The following is a 14,689-nucleotide window of genomic DNA, read 5'->3' on the forward strand; positions in this document are numbered from 1 at the left end:
GCTAATGTACAATGTTTCGACAAGGTTTTGTCATCATCAGGTTGTACAGTTGCTGTTATGTTAAACTTATATTAAAGTTTTTCTTCATTACCCATTCAAGCCGACTCCAAGCATCAAAAGTGATAATTATATAGAACATATTTATATGTATGCATTCATTTAGGTAATCAAAATAACACTGAGCCTCTAGCAGTGTATAATGAATGACATAAGTAAACTTCTGGTATTGTGATATATAGTAAAACAAGAACATTTTTAAAACATATCTCTATTCAATAACCTCCTTGTTTTATTTTTTATAATTTAACAATAACTTCAACTTATTCCACATAAGAAAATAAAATTCACTGGTGACACAAAAATATGTAAAATACAAAATTCCATAAAAACTCAGTACATGTGAGACTTGATTTCAACTTCTTCCTTGAGCAAAACAAAGTTATCTAGTGCCCATAAATAAAAGTTTGATAAACCTTGTTAAAAATAAAATCCATAAAAGACTACGTTTTGTTTTGAAAGGCTTAATTTATATCTAATCACCATAAATTTTACAAATGATCTAGCAATTTGCAAGAAACTAAAAATGTGCATAACCTCTGAACAAGTAATGTTTAATAACTACTAAGCAATACTCATTAAGGGCCTACTTAGTTATGAAAGGTTTGATTTTTTTTAGTATTAAACACATAATTAATTGGTAAATAATTTATTTTTGAGCTTTCAACTAATTTCTTTTATGTATTATCTTCAGTTGAACAGAATTTATCCTGTGCATTTTTTCAAATGGTAGCACTGAAGTTAACATTTTCTAACACCGAAAATGTATTTCCTACAGGTACTTACCTCTTCTCACCCAGAGCTATCTTGATTTGCCTTCTAATCTTTGCTAAAATTTTCAACATTACACCAGTCTTTTATAACCCTTCATTTTTTGCAGCACTGCAGCAACATGTGCTGATCATGTGACTACCCTCCACCAATCATACTGCACCACCTATACTAGCACAGGTAGCTCCCTCTACTGTTGCAGCACAATCCTCACTTTCAAGAATTGGCAGATACAAACCAGAAACACTGGCAAATCAGTGAGGAGGAAGGGTGGGAAGTGGGTGACAGAAGGTAAGTGCCTATTGGAAATACATTTTCAGTGTTAGAAAATGGTAACTTCCGAAGTGGTACTACTTCCTCTCACCCAAAGCTAGAATCTCACATTACAAAGGTGGAGGGGTTGGTGAAGGTCCAAAAGTAATCAAAGAAGTGGAGAACAACTATTGTGAAAAAAACAGGTGTGCCACAATTATTAAAGGAAGCACACCTGTGGGGTATAGCACTAATTCTGGAACAGGTGCTCTTCGCCTAGTAACGAACAAAGTAAGGCACATAGGGCAGAACTTAACAGACAGGTACAATGTCATGTAGTACAGATTCTGTTCATGGACAACAGATAGTATGTAAGATGTCCATATATGTAACATGCGTGAGCATGTGACCCAATCATAAATTTGAAGAAGGTGCCTCGAATCAGATATGAGAATACATGGCTAGGGCTAAATGACTGTAAATGCATATGAATAGACCAAGTGCAGTCTGCCAGGGCAAAAAACATCTGGGGGAAAGGGCTTTGGATACATCGGATTATGCAAAATGCAGTCCATCTGGTCACAAACAATATTGGAAGTACCTTGCATGAGACTGTAAGATCACCAAGTATGATCTGATGGGGCAAATATCTGGGGAGAGGCACCTTGGTATATGTCAGATTATGTCAAGTGTGGTCCATCTGGGCAGAAAATATTCAGTAAAAGTGCCTTGCATACTATTTATTGTTTCATATTTTGTACGTAACAGATTGTGTGATCAACAAGTGTGGTCAACCCGGGCAAAAACATCTGAGGAAAATGCCTTGTGATATTATGGAGAATGTCAAGTGTAGTCTACCTGGGCAGAAAACATCCAGTTGAAGCACCTTACATAAGGTTACTCATTTTATATCTTGAATGTAATATATTTAGAGATCAACAAGTGTGGTTCACTCGGGTAAAAACATCTGGAGGAAGTGTCTTGAGATATAATGTAGTAAGACAAGTGTGGTCCATCCAGGCAGAAAACATTCAGTGGAAGTGCCTTGCATAAAATTGTTTGTTTCATATCTTGTACATAAGATGCCTAGAGATCAACAAATGCAGTCCACCCAGACAAAAACAATCAAGAAAAGTGCTTTGTAATATTATTGAGTATGTGAAGTGCAGTCCATCTGGGCAGAAAACATTTAGTGGAAGTGCCTTGCATAAAAAAAAATATTATTTTGTGAAGAACAAGTATGGTCAGCCCAGGAAAAAACATCCAGGCAGAGGCAAACAGATGTATGTAGAATTGTCGCAGGAGGAAGACGATACCCGTTTGAGGAAAACACAGCTATGTTGTGCAGAGAGAGAGGATGACAAATGTATTGGGAGTTGTCCACATATTAGCCTGAACAATTTCCTCCAAACTATGGAGGTTGTGAGCAGCTAAATACATAGTTAGATGACAAATTTGGTGTGAAGAAACATGATGTAGACAGCGACCACCCTTGGATATGTCAGAATACACCAGTGATACGAGTTGACGAACCCAACCAGTTAGCATAATAAGTGAACAGAATCATGCGAAACAGAGAAATTCCACAGAACAAAGAGACAGGAATGAGAACCATAAAAGGAGGCAGTATGAGCCTTATAACATAGCAGGTAACAAACTGGACAAAGTAGATGATTTGGATCTGAACTGGAGAACAGGTGGGAAAAGGAAGGTAAGGGAATAGGAGAAAAGGCCCAAAGGCACCAGTCTACAAAAAACACATACAAAAGTGAAGAAAGACTGAACAGCAGCACCTAGAACTGGAAGACAGAAGCCTCATTGATGAACTGAATAAAAATGACGTGGAACTAGGGCAAAAACCCACCGAAGTGAGAGGTAGAACTCCAGAGTGAAGCGAGGTGTCTCCAGATAAGAATATAGCCAGGAAGAGCTACAATGGGACTCCAATCTCTCATATTTTTGGAGAGAACAAATATATGGGAGTAAAATCCTGGTTGAGTGGGTACCACCCATTCAATATTTCTTTTGTGTAGTAGGTCTCGAACAGACTTGGCAAGATGACTGGACGAAGTACGATCCTGAAGAGGAGGGAAGTGGATAGAAGGGGATCAAAACAGAAGGCAGAAACCCACAGACAGAATCCGTAGAACCCACAGAACTGTCATGAAGTGTAGCCAAAAAGATGCATAAACTAAACATACTGAGAGAAAGTACTCATTACAAATGAAATAAGAAAACATAGAAACGTGTAAAGTTTACAAAGTACGTAAAGTAACAAACATACAAAAATATGAAATTAGACCTAAAATAGAAACAATAAGTCACACCTAAAGTACAAAACCACTAAAGGAACTAAGAAGATAAACAACCCTTAAATATCAAATATACAAGTACACTCAAAGAATGTACAAGACAAAGGACAAGAAAATAAAACTGACCCTAAAGAACATGCGAATGAAAAGTACCCAGTGAGTAATAACAAAGTTTAACTCAAATCTAATCCTGAATTAGATGCGAGTAGTGGTAAAGAAAAAGGAACTTACAACCAAAACAACATTAACAGTGAAAAGAAGTGAAAATGCAAACAAAACACAAAGGAATAATCAAACTCAAAGAACAAGTTTAAACTAAAGTAACCTAGATGGTAAAAGAAGTATAAAAATCTAACTTACTCAACACTGAGCATAGAAGACATGAATAACATAAAATATCAAGTGCAGAAATTAGGTCCATCCACACAAACTCACATGAAAGTCATTGAACATGGGTATACCTACAGGGAGTGAGAAATACACATTGAAAAACTTACTACAGATCTCCTAGGATAAGAACAATACCTAACCCAGCAGATGATGTGGAGGCATGGTAATGGGTGGAAAGTGCTGTAGAAATACAATTTCTACACAGTAGTTATATCCCTCTTCACAAAACTTGTAACATGAAAGGAAACAAAATCATCAGCCAAATGTAAGACATGAATTCCCCATGAACTAAAGCCTGTGCTTCCCCAGCAAACATTGTCGACCCTTAGACCTGGGGACTAGTATTATACTTATGGCAGGAATTTCATCTTCTGCTATATTAAATTTAAAATTCATATGAATACAAGAAGTCGAAACTGATATAAATTTGTTATCAAGCACAATCAAAATCTTGTAGTCACATGCGGAAAGAATTGAAACACATGTCCATACACTTTAATGACAATCGAGAAAGTGAGGCTTGTGCTGAAATGGTAGAGGGAGTTACCTGTGCTAGTATAGGTGGTGCGGTATGAAAGTTGCTACAATGGCATCAAAAAATGAAGGATTATAAAAGACTGGTGCACTGTTGAAAATTTTAGCAATGCTTAGATGGCACATCAAGGTCAAGTGGTAGCTTTGGGTGAGAAGAGGTAGTTCGATTTCCAAATTATTCCACACAGATAGAAAACATACTGTAAAACATATCTTTCTGACTTGAAATACTTTGTGAACTATAGTTAAATGTTGTCATTAAAGCTTGAACATTACTGTAGCATTATTATATACCTTTAACCATTATTCTTTAAAAAAATTTGTATGTCACAAAAAGTGCTGTTCTAATATAAAACATGTGTATGTGATTATTTTATGAAGCTAAAACTGTTTTAAATTTACATTACTTTTTTTCAACTATACAAATACGTTTATTTTTTCATCTAAGAAATACTATACCTATAAGGAATTTCCTTGTGCAGCCCTAAATGTTTTAAGAAGCTGTCAGGAACACTGGGAAATACAGAATCATTGTTAGTTTTTGGTGAAATGATTACATTTGAGCAAGTAAGATCAGTAGCTTCACTCTCCATACTAGCACTGCCTTTCTCCGACATTTCCATACAATCAGGTATGATGTTCTTGTTTCTAGAAATGTTATTTCTCTTCTTATGTTTCTCCTATCAAGAAAATTACATCCGAATTAGTCACTTGTAGTTTCTAATTGTGTCAAACGTTTACAGAATGGGTAGTAATAATTTTGCATGTTGAAGATGCTATTAACATTTTAAAGCAAACAGGTATGTGTCTTTGTTATTACAGTAAAGCTGAGTAATATAAACTTCACGTATAATTTACAAAGATCCTATTTAATTGCTATAAAATGTTCTATCTTTTCCAGTTCAGAGAATATAAAGTTGAAGAGGTAAATCTCGATATCATATTTTCATGTTTTTATAAATAAATCTTGTTTTTCTTTTACCCTGTCTTTCAGGGAGAGAGAGTAAAACAATAGAAGAGGCAGAAAATTATCAGACAAAAAAAATTGTTAAGATACTGAATACATTGTATACATTAGTTTAAAAAAATATGATCAATACTTATAATAAATTCTAAACATGTTAATACAGATACAAAAAAAACAACAGAAACAAATGTTCATGATTCACATTAGCTTTTTTTATAGAAAATAATAAGAGCATTTCAGGTGTCATTATGAACAATTCTATATATAACTGGTATGTGTGTAAATAGCTAAAGTTATATTAGCCTAGTGTTCTCTAGTTAGAAGGGAATGTCCTTCAAAGTATTTAACCTAAGTGTTGTTAAGAATCTCCCCACATAAGTATGTAATGTAAAATGATTTAAAAGTCAATGGCTATGCAGTCCTAAACATACAAGGAAACTTGTCATGGGCACTAAGAAATGAAGAACGTATCTATATTTAAAATGGATTTACATATGTGAAATGTCATACATAAAATACCTTTCTGGCTTTTTTTTTCTTCTTGACCACATTAACCTTTGATTTTCTTTCAGGTTGTTTTGTTATTACATACATTAGTCCAGAACTTCCCTTGAGATCTTCATAAAACCTGTTGTACATAATAGAATTTTTAACCTTAACATTTATGTAGGCACAATTCACTTACAGTTTTCCTTTTTTTAAACTTTCTGGGTTCTATGGTATCTGAGATACAAGATATTTATGTAATGATTTATACATAAAACAAATTTACCATTGTTTCACTAACTGGCTATTTTTATGAATTAAAAAAATGTGACATTACCATTTATACAAACTTTTTGAAGTTATTATGATGAAATCAAATATCAGTTTATAGCTTCCATACATTTTACAACAATTTCTCTACAACTTGTTTAATACAAACAAAGCCCATGGAAATTAAAGATAAAAATATAGTGAAATTTAAACATACAAAAAAAACTTCTAGTCAAATAAGAAACACATAAAAATGTAAAGAAGGACATGAGAAGTGAAAGGCAAGTTGTTATCTTAAATTCTAAACAACTCCATGTAATGCAGCCATAAATACAGATCTCATCTCCTAAGATACAAGTTCTTTCGAAGATTGTATGTCATAATGTACAAAAAAAACAAGACGTACTGATATGAAATCAACTTATGTTAAGTTAAGTTAACTTCAGTTAAGTGACCTTATTTGTTCTAAATAGTGTTTGTCAAGTCAACTCTTCTCTAGTTTCTTTGTAATAAAATAATACTATTGAAATATATGATTGTTTTCTACCAATTGCAAAGGCACTAGTATAATAAGTATTACAAAAATATGATTTTAAGTAAAACAATAACAGATCTATGAACTTTACTGAAATGCAATTGACTTGTTTTTTTTAATATAAACTGTGTATTTCTATACAGCAAATTGCACATAGGATTACTTTGTAAATAATATTTGATCTAGAACATTATATATATATATATCCACATATTATCTACCTACTCTCAGAACAACTAATGTCTGTCTTTTAGGTGAGAAGGGTATAAAAAGGCCACTTTTTTTTCTCTTTATTTTACGATCTTGAAAGGAACATGTACTGTGTTATATACTGAAAATATTTCACAACATACAAAACACTTCTCTTCACTTCTTACTCATAAATTACAAAAAATGTATTACTTTATATTTGTAGGTGATTTAGGTAGTCTTCATGATGAACAAACAAAGGTGAAATGGGCAAAAACTGTCTTATTCAGTGTGAAGAAAGTCTTGGAGGATTAATCTACAAAAGTAGCTCAGATGGAATGAATCACATTTCAAAAACCTATGTTTTTCATATTTTGTCAGCTTACACTGGTTTTTGCAGGGATTTATGTGTTACCTGAGAGGATTGAGGAGAATGTGACATGACTGGTGGAAAGAATGATAATTTGACCAATGGTAGCAACAAATTGGCTCATATACTGGGTATCCAAAAATTATGTGATGAATTACAAACTTATGCCAGGAAAAAAATAGCAACTATTATGAGCTTAGATTACAGTTTGTGGTGGATGAATTGCACCTGTATGCAGTCTTTGCCATAATAAGTGTAACCATGAATAATGCATGCATAGTCACCAAATACATCATTAACAAACACTGAGGCAGAGAAGGCTATATGCATCCTGTGGCTAGCAGGGGTGAAACTACCTATTCTAGTGCAAAGAAAATATCATAGCGGGTGTGATTCACCAGTTAAGAATTCTATCAAGAAATAGTACCAACAGTTTAAAGAGTCAAGGAGCATGTTATATAAGTTTGGTTTGTTTGGAAGTTTGTACAAAGTTACATGAGGGTTATCTGCACTAGCTGTCCCTAATTTAGCAGTGAAAGACTAGATGGAAGGCAGCTAGTCATCACCACCAGCTCTTGGGCTACTCTTTTACCAATGAATAGTGGGACTGACCTTCACATTATAATGCCCCCACAGCTGAAAGGGCGAGCATGTTTAGTGTGAGGGGGATTCAAACCCATGACCCGCAGATTACGAGTTGAGCACCTTAATCACCTGGCCATGCCAGGTCCCATGTTATATAAGAACGGAGACTCATTGAGTCAATCCCTCATGTGACACTTGTCGACTCTTCTGTGAAGGACATCATCTACTGGTAGTGGCATTGTTAGGAATAAGCAGATTAAGCAATTTCTTAGGGTTCCAAGCAGCTCAAAGGATCTCAATTCACAGGAAGTTTTAAATTATTTTTCTATCAAAACTTTGACATTTGCTTATTTCTAGTATTATAATCATTTGAAAAAAAAACATTCTCAATAAGATCAATCAAAAGCATCATTCATTAATAGATGGATGTTTCAAAATTGCAGCAGCAAGACCTCAGTAAGTACACACGCAGTGCAATGACTAGTTGTTAATTGCAGTACATACAGAGTATACATGGTTTGAGAAAGGTACCAGTGCATCTGTGTTAGTTTATGAGTACAATTGATTTTTTAACAAGTGTATTAGTATTAGTTAGCATAAATAATGTAATTAATATTCATCATGTGGGGCAAAGATATTCCTGTTTAGGGCCTACAAAGGGCCCTCTATATAGGACAAAGGTGACTGATCTAAGGACATTGGATCACCAATCCAATAGCTACTGTGATGCACAATATGCTGAAATGAACATGGATGAAAATCAAATATTGACTAGTGGAGCACTTGTACAGACATACAGATGGCAAATGTTGTGAGGTACAAAACTGCATATATGTGCCCTTCATTCACCACAAAACACAAGTTGGTAATTGTTAGTCTTGTCATGGCTGAAATTTGTAATACCTCATATAATTTTGTATTTTGATTGTCTAGTTTGCATCTGAATTCAGTTTAAATGTCCTATGACATTGCAAACATTCCACTCTCCCAAACATCAATTCTAGAAGTTACACTTTTATGCTTTCTTTTTTATATAAAATGTTGGTGTATGCTTGCTTTAAACTGCTCAAAAACTGAAATATATTGACAAGTTATATTTACTTTTAAAGTTTTCAACAGCAGCTAGAATGTAGTTTCCAGTATAAAACCATAACAAATTAAGTGACAAATCTAGAGTGCAGAGCAAAGAAAATGCTAAAATATGTTAAAAAAACAGCAGTAGATATTTGCTGCATTCAATGGCCACCATAATTTTCATTGAAAAATAGATTTAGAGACCTTAGTGTACCAAATAACTTATAAAGATAACAAATATTCTAAAACGGAAATCAAGAATAATTATATTTTTATAAAGTATGTTCACCTACACTTCTTTTATAATGACCAGTGCTTTAACACACTTTTTGCTAGGAACATTTTAAATATGCATGCTTAAGAGTTGGAATAATTTGTAATTTACTCTTCTCATTTAGTACATGTAGTTGAAATATGTTTATTAATATTTTATCACCAACCAGAAAGTAACTGGGTGACCATTTTTATGGTAGTGACTAATTATTAAAGGTTATAAACCCACTTTCACAGTTATTGTAAAAAGCTAAAAGGCATACAAGTTAAAAATCTGATGCAGCTGTTCAGTATTTTGTAAATGTCAATGAATGCCAAACTGAGTTATTTTTTGTAACTTTTTGTAGATTTACCAAGCATACCACGAACTTTCAATCTTCTTATTTTAATATGGGAATTTAAAAAAAAATTCAATTATTCAGGCGCATGTGCACTTTTCATATTACACTGGCTAAGAAAGTCTTTCTCTTGCTTTCTCTCTCTAGCTTCCTTTCTTTTTAGTCATTTCCTTTAGATTAATACCTGGTCTCTCCATGGGAGTATGGCTGTATAGATGCACCTAGTATGCGTGAAAATAGACAGCAGTTTCCTCCAATGATAAGTCAGCTGGTACCTGGAAGTTAAAACCTCCCTTATTTTCTAAAAGGAATGACCAATCATGTAAGTAGTGCTAGTCACCCTGGGTAAGTCTGACGTTACCATTTAAAAAGGTAAGGTTTATTCAATCTGGAATAGGATTTCATCAAAGGCAGTTTGGAGAGAAAAGTAGCTTAAATACAGTAAAATTAAATGCCTTTTGTATGAAGGAAGTACATATAATATATTTGTGAATAATAAATATTGTTCATTGTACCTTTATACAAATGTGTCAGTCTCTTTATTTTCTTCTCACAAACTCAGTTACTCAAAATTACTTGGTAATAAATACTTTGGTCAAATATTTTGTTATTTTGCAAACTTATCTTGCCATTCTAATGGAAATCAGTTCAATCTAAAGTATCACATAATTATATACCTACCTATATATTTAATGACTGTATTTCATATTTTGCTAAAACAAATGGCAAAATCTAATAATAAAGAATTAGCAACATCTTATGCTACAGGTGTAACTAATGGTAGTAGAAACTGAAAGGTAATTTTCCTATTTAACTTTTTAAAGCTGCAATAAGATTCTTAACTTTCCATTTCTAAGCAATATTAAAGCATTGTACAGCTTCAACTACAAGAAATATTGGTTTCATAGCCACTTGCTACCACTATACGAGAATAAATCAACTGAGTGACATACAAACCTAACTTCTTTATTGAATGGTTCACTGCCATCTCTAGAATTCTGGATCCACCTTATGTCATCTAGTTTTGTTGGAACTGGTTGGAAATTTTTTGCTTTCTGAGAATATTTTTTAGAAGTTTCATTACAATCTACATTCTTAGCACTAATTTTGTCTTCACAATATGGTAAACTGTTTCTGCCTTCTACTGAAGGGAAAGTGAAACTTCGATTTCTGTAGACGAATGATGTACGAGGAGGAACATTATTTTTGTATCCATGAATATTATTGAATATCCCTATGTGATGTTCCGGCACCTTCTCTGACAAAGCACATAAAGAAGTTTTTTCCTGCACATCCTCATTTTGGCACATCCAGTTTGATAACTGATTATCATATGATAACTTAGCTACCAATGGCTCTGTTTGGGTTGATTTTGTAACAACAGGAGTTTCACTGGGTATTGTGGGACATGAATAAGCAGTTGAATGTGCATGATGCAAAGGACTAGAAGTTTGGCTTGTAGAAACTGGAAAAATCCTGTAAAACAAATTTCAGAATTCAACTATATTATATAAGTTATTTAATTTTTTTCTATTTAACAAGAACTACATAGTAGAATTGTCTATATTTTTATCAATTTATTTCAATGAGCAATCCTCATATACCCTATAAACAATGTAAAAATAACTCACCTATTTCTGTTTTTACAAATATTAAAATGTGCATCATCTAGGTCTCTCCAATAAAGGTTAGTTCCTGAAAGTTACCAAAAATTAACAACAAAAAAATTATTATTTCCAAAAGTCAACTATTAAAATTTCATATATATATTTTATAGATAAATGTGATGTAAGACAATGAACATAAACTTTTTTATTACAAAACACTAAAAATTAATTTTAAGAACATTTGTTCATTAATAAAGCTCAGTTCTGTATGGCTTTATACTCCTTACCATTTACTACAAAGATACAATATATTGCATATAAAAAAAAATTATCTTCTGGAGCATATCATTATCAACCACACATTTCCAAGAAAGTCACATTTTTAAGGACATTTTGGTGACATAACACTGGTATTGTGCTACATCACAATAGTCATAATCATTGACATCTATTCTAACTAACTATCAGAAACCAAAAATAGCTGGAGTCACAATGGGCCCACCAGATATTAGTGTTGTAAGATATTTAAACTGGTTATACAAAAACTGAAATAATGAGAGTAGAGGAAGGCATAATGTAATAGTGACATTTAAGAACTAATATAACATCTTCTTTCAAGTGAAGGTTTCCATGATTTTAATAAAATTACAAATATCTTACATTGATTCATATAAAATTACTGTCACTTTGTGAGACTATCTGCTAAATAATAGATAAATGTAATGATTCCATGGAAAGAGCAATTAAACTGGGCTCTTGCAACCACTAATTAAAGGATATTTACACAAACAATGGTTCCAAATAAATAGCAAGCAGACTGCATACTAAAAGAAATTCCACACCTTTCTGCTGACTACAGCACATCATTCTTGACATTCATGACCACCAGCTTTGAAAAGACTAAAAGTTCAATCACTTGTGGGTATACAAATGCCAAAATGCCATGTATTTTCTAACTTTTTATGTTAATATAGTATTATGCTAAATGTATCAGCTATTTCATAGCATGTGTAGTTTTCACATAATAAACTGTTAAAAAAGTTGTTCTAAATGCTTTTGTTCCTTGTCATTCTAATGAGGTCACATCTGTCCAATCCATGGAAGGTACGGGTGCAATGCTGCACATTGTGCAAGAATGTAGACAGTAGTGACCTTCAGCAGTATATCAGGTGATACCTCGAGATTACGGCCTTTCATATGTTTGAATGAGAATGAACAGTCACATGGATAGTGCTAGTCACTCTATGTAAATCTGATGTTACCTGTGAAGTAAGGAATATTAGGTTTAAACAGTCTGGTAGACGATCTCTGTCTGATCAGTTGGAGAAAATAGTTTGAATATGGCACAAGAGATGGTCCATTGTCCAAAGTAAGTGCTGCAGATAATGTGTTTGTCAATGTGTTATAACAAAGACTACGCTTTTGTATTTTACATTGTGTCCAATCTCTTTACTTCATTCTCAAAAAGCCAAGTATTCAGACAATTACTATGCAATAAATATCTTATTGAATCTCCTGTTATTATGCAGACCAATTTCAAAGCAACAAAGGAAATCAGCTTGATCTGGATATACCACACAGTTACAGTGTGTAAAGGTCATCATGCAAGTTGATTCACATCATGATTAAATATTTTTTAGGAACAGTCTTCTGCATGATTTCACAAGTTTTAGGGAGAAATCCAAATATATCATTATTATTTGGAATTTTAACTGACAAATTACTTCAGATTTAATTTATCAGTAGTTTATTTTATGTAAAACAAATTGATAGAATGGTATTACAAGTTATCACAGGCTTGACCACTTTCATTGTTGCCTAATATGTCTTTAGAAATAAATGAAAGTAACCTGTCACAAAAGAAAAAACATTACAGAATATTCCTAATGAAAAGTTTTTCCAAATACAGTTATCATTTAAACACCATATTTGGAAAATGTTAACATCTGTTACAGTATCTCACCTACTCTCACAAAAAGCTAAAATCCCACATTGAGCTGGTGAAGGGCCAGTGAGAATATGATTCCCCTTGAGAAAGCACCCATAGAAGGACAATGAGGCGTGGTAAGGAATGCAAAACATCACACCAGTGGGAGACCGCACAACTTCTGAGCCAGGTATACTCTTCACCCCTCAGGAATGTGTTTCCAAAACTTAAAGGGCAGAAACATGGAAGGGCCCTAAAATATGTTGAGCAGAAAAGGGAGTTCCAGGTGTCAAGTGGCTAGGGTACAACAAACTGTAAATGGGAGTTTGACCTCAACCAACACTGGGTGCCATCTGGAATTGTACATCAGGTCCACAGAAGGAACAGGGTCTTCTACTTTTCACCTCAAAAAATGGGTAATGGATGGGAATATGAGCATTTATACCAAGAACCCAACTCTGCATGTGTCCACAACTGCTGGGAACTGACATCCAGCAGATGGTAGGAAATAAGCAGAGCTCAGGAGGCATCCATCTCCGGTCCAAAATCAGGCAACAATGGCAATGTTACATACAGTCAACGGTAAGAACAGGGAAGCCAGGCTTACACATGCAGGTAAATGATGTTTCATCCAACAGATGGTAGGAAGATGAAGAAGGACATCAATTTAGGGTTACATCTCCAGTCCAAAACCTGGCAGCATTGGGAATTTATCATCCAGTCCATAGTAGGGGAGAGAACCAGCAAACACATGTGAGGACTTGTGTAGCTGTACTATCTCCAACCAACACCTGATGCAAGTGGGAACTGACATCCGAGGACAGTAAAAAGAAGAAATATTTCTGCCAAAGGTGCAAACTGCAATATATATATATATATATGGCTGAGTGCTACAATGAACACCTGGCAGCTTCTGGAATTGTACATCAGATCTGTGATAGGAAGGGTGTCACACCATTGTTACCAGCAGAATGCCACTGCCCTACTCTCAACTGGCTGGTATTGTGCTTCATTCAGTAGGACTGGTCTCCATGGTTTGCCACCCCAGCAGCTAGGAACTGGGACTTCAATACTCCACAATAAGAAAGGGGGGTGCATTGGAGAGTCTGGAGGACTGCAACACTGGAAACTGTGCAATGGGTGCCATGTTACCATATTTTGAAAAGTAGAGCTACCACATTGATGGAGTCAATCAACAAACACTTGGCAGTGTCTGGAATTATACATCAGGTCCATGGTAGGAAAAGTCTCAACGTAGTGAAGCATCAGAGATGAGCAGTAATCCCTGACTGCTTTACTCATGCAAGTTCATGAGTGTATAGTCTGGAATGAACATATTTATGAAACAATAGACCACAAGATATAACTACGAATGGTTCTAATGAACATCTCATCTGTAAGGTGTGCATAACATGATCATGTGATGTTTTATGAAGTTTCATGTAATATTTGTGATATCAATGCATAGATGACAATTGGACAAACTCAATCAACAAACACCTGGTGGCATCTGGAATTGTACATCAGATCCATGGTAAGAAGAGCCTCAATGTGATAAATATCTAATATGGTCACAGGACATACACTGCGGATTTTAAGACTAAGTATATCTGGTCAGGCACCACTCGCCACAGAGCAGGATCCAAAATATATGTAGCAAGAGGCCCCTGTAGAGAAAAAGAAAAATGAACGGAGTTGTCCACATACCTGCCCTGATGATGTCCATTCAGGGAGAATGGAATATGGCAGCCC

At 34.3% G+C, this 14,689-nt stretch overlaps 1 protein-coding gene across 1 annotated transcript in view; it reads right to left on the bottom strand.

The window, feature by feature from the left end:
- Nucleotides 1-412: 412 nt before the first annotated feature.
- Nucleotides 413-14,689, bottom strand: part of LOC106468849 (kinectin-like) — a 104,023-nt gene continuing 89,746 nt past the window's right edge. Inside the window, exons 21-25 of the mRNA XM_022397209.1 lie at nt 11,035-11,098; nt 10,361-10,879; nt 5,803-5,911; nt 4,735-4,996; nt 413-423 (exon numbers count right to left, since the gene is read on the bottom strand). Of these exons, the coding sequence (XP_022252917.1) occupies nt 4,760-4,996; nt 5,803-5,911; nt 10,361-10,879; nt 11,035-11,098 (929 nt within the window). The 3' untranslated portion in view covers nt 413-423; nt 4,735-4,759. The remainder of the gene's footprint in view (nt 424-4,734; nt 4,997-5,802; nt 5,912-10,360; nt 10,880-11,034; nt 11,099-14,689) is intronic.

This window comes from Limulus polyphemus, unplaced genomic scaffold (genome assembly GCF_000517525.1).
Source record: "Limulus polyphemus unplaced genomic scaffold, Limulus_polyphemus-2.1.2 Scaffold3190, whole genome shotgun sequence".
Classification (NCBI taxonomy): Eukaryota; Metazoa; Arthropoda; class Merostomata; order Xiphosura; family Limulidae; genus Limulus; species Limulus polyphemus.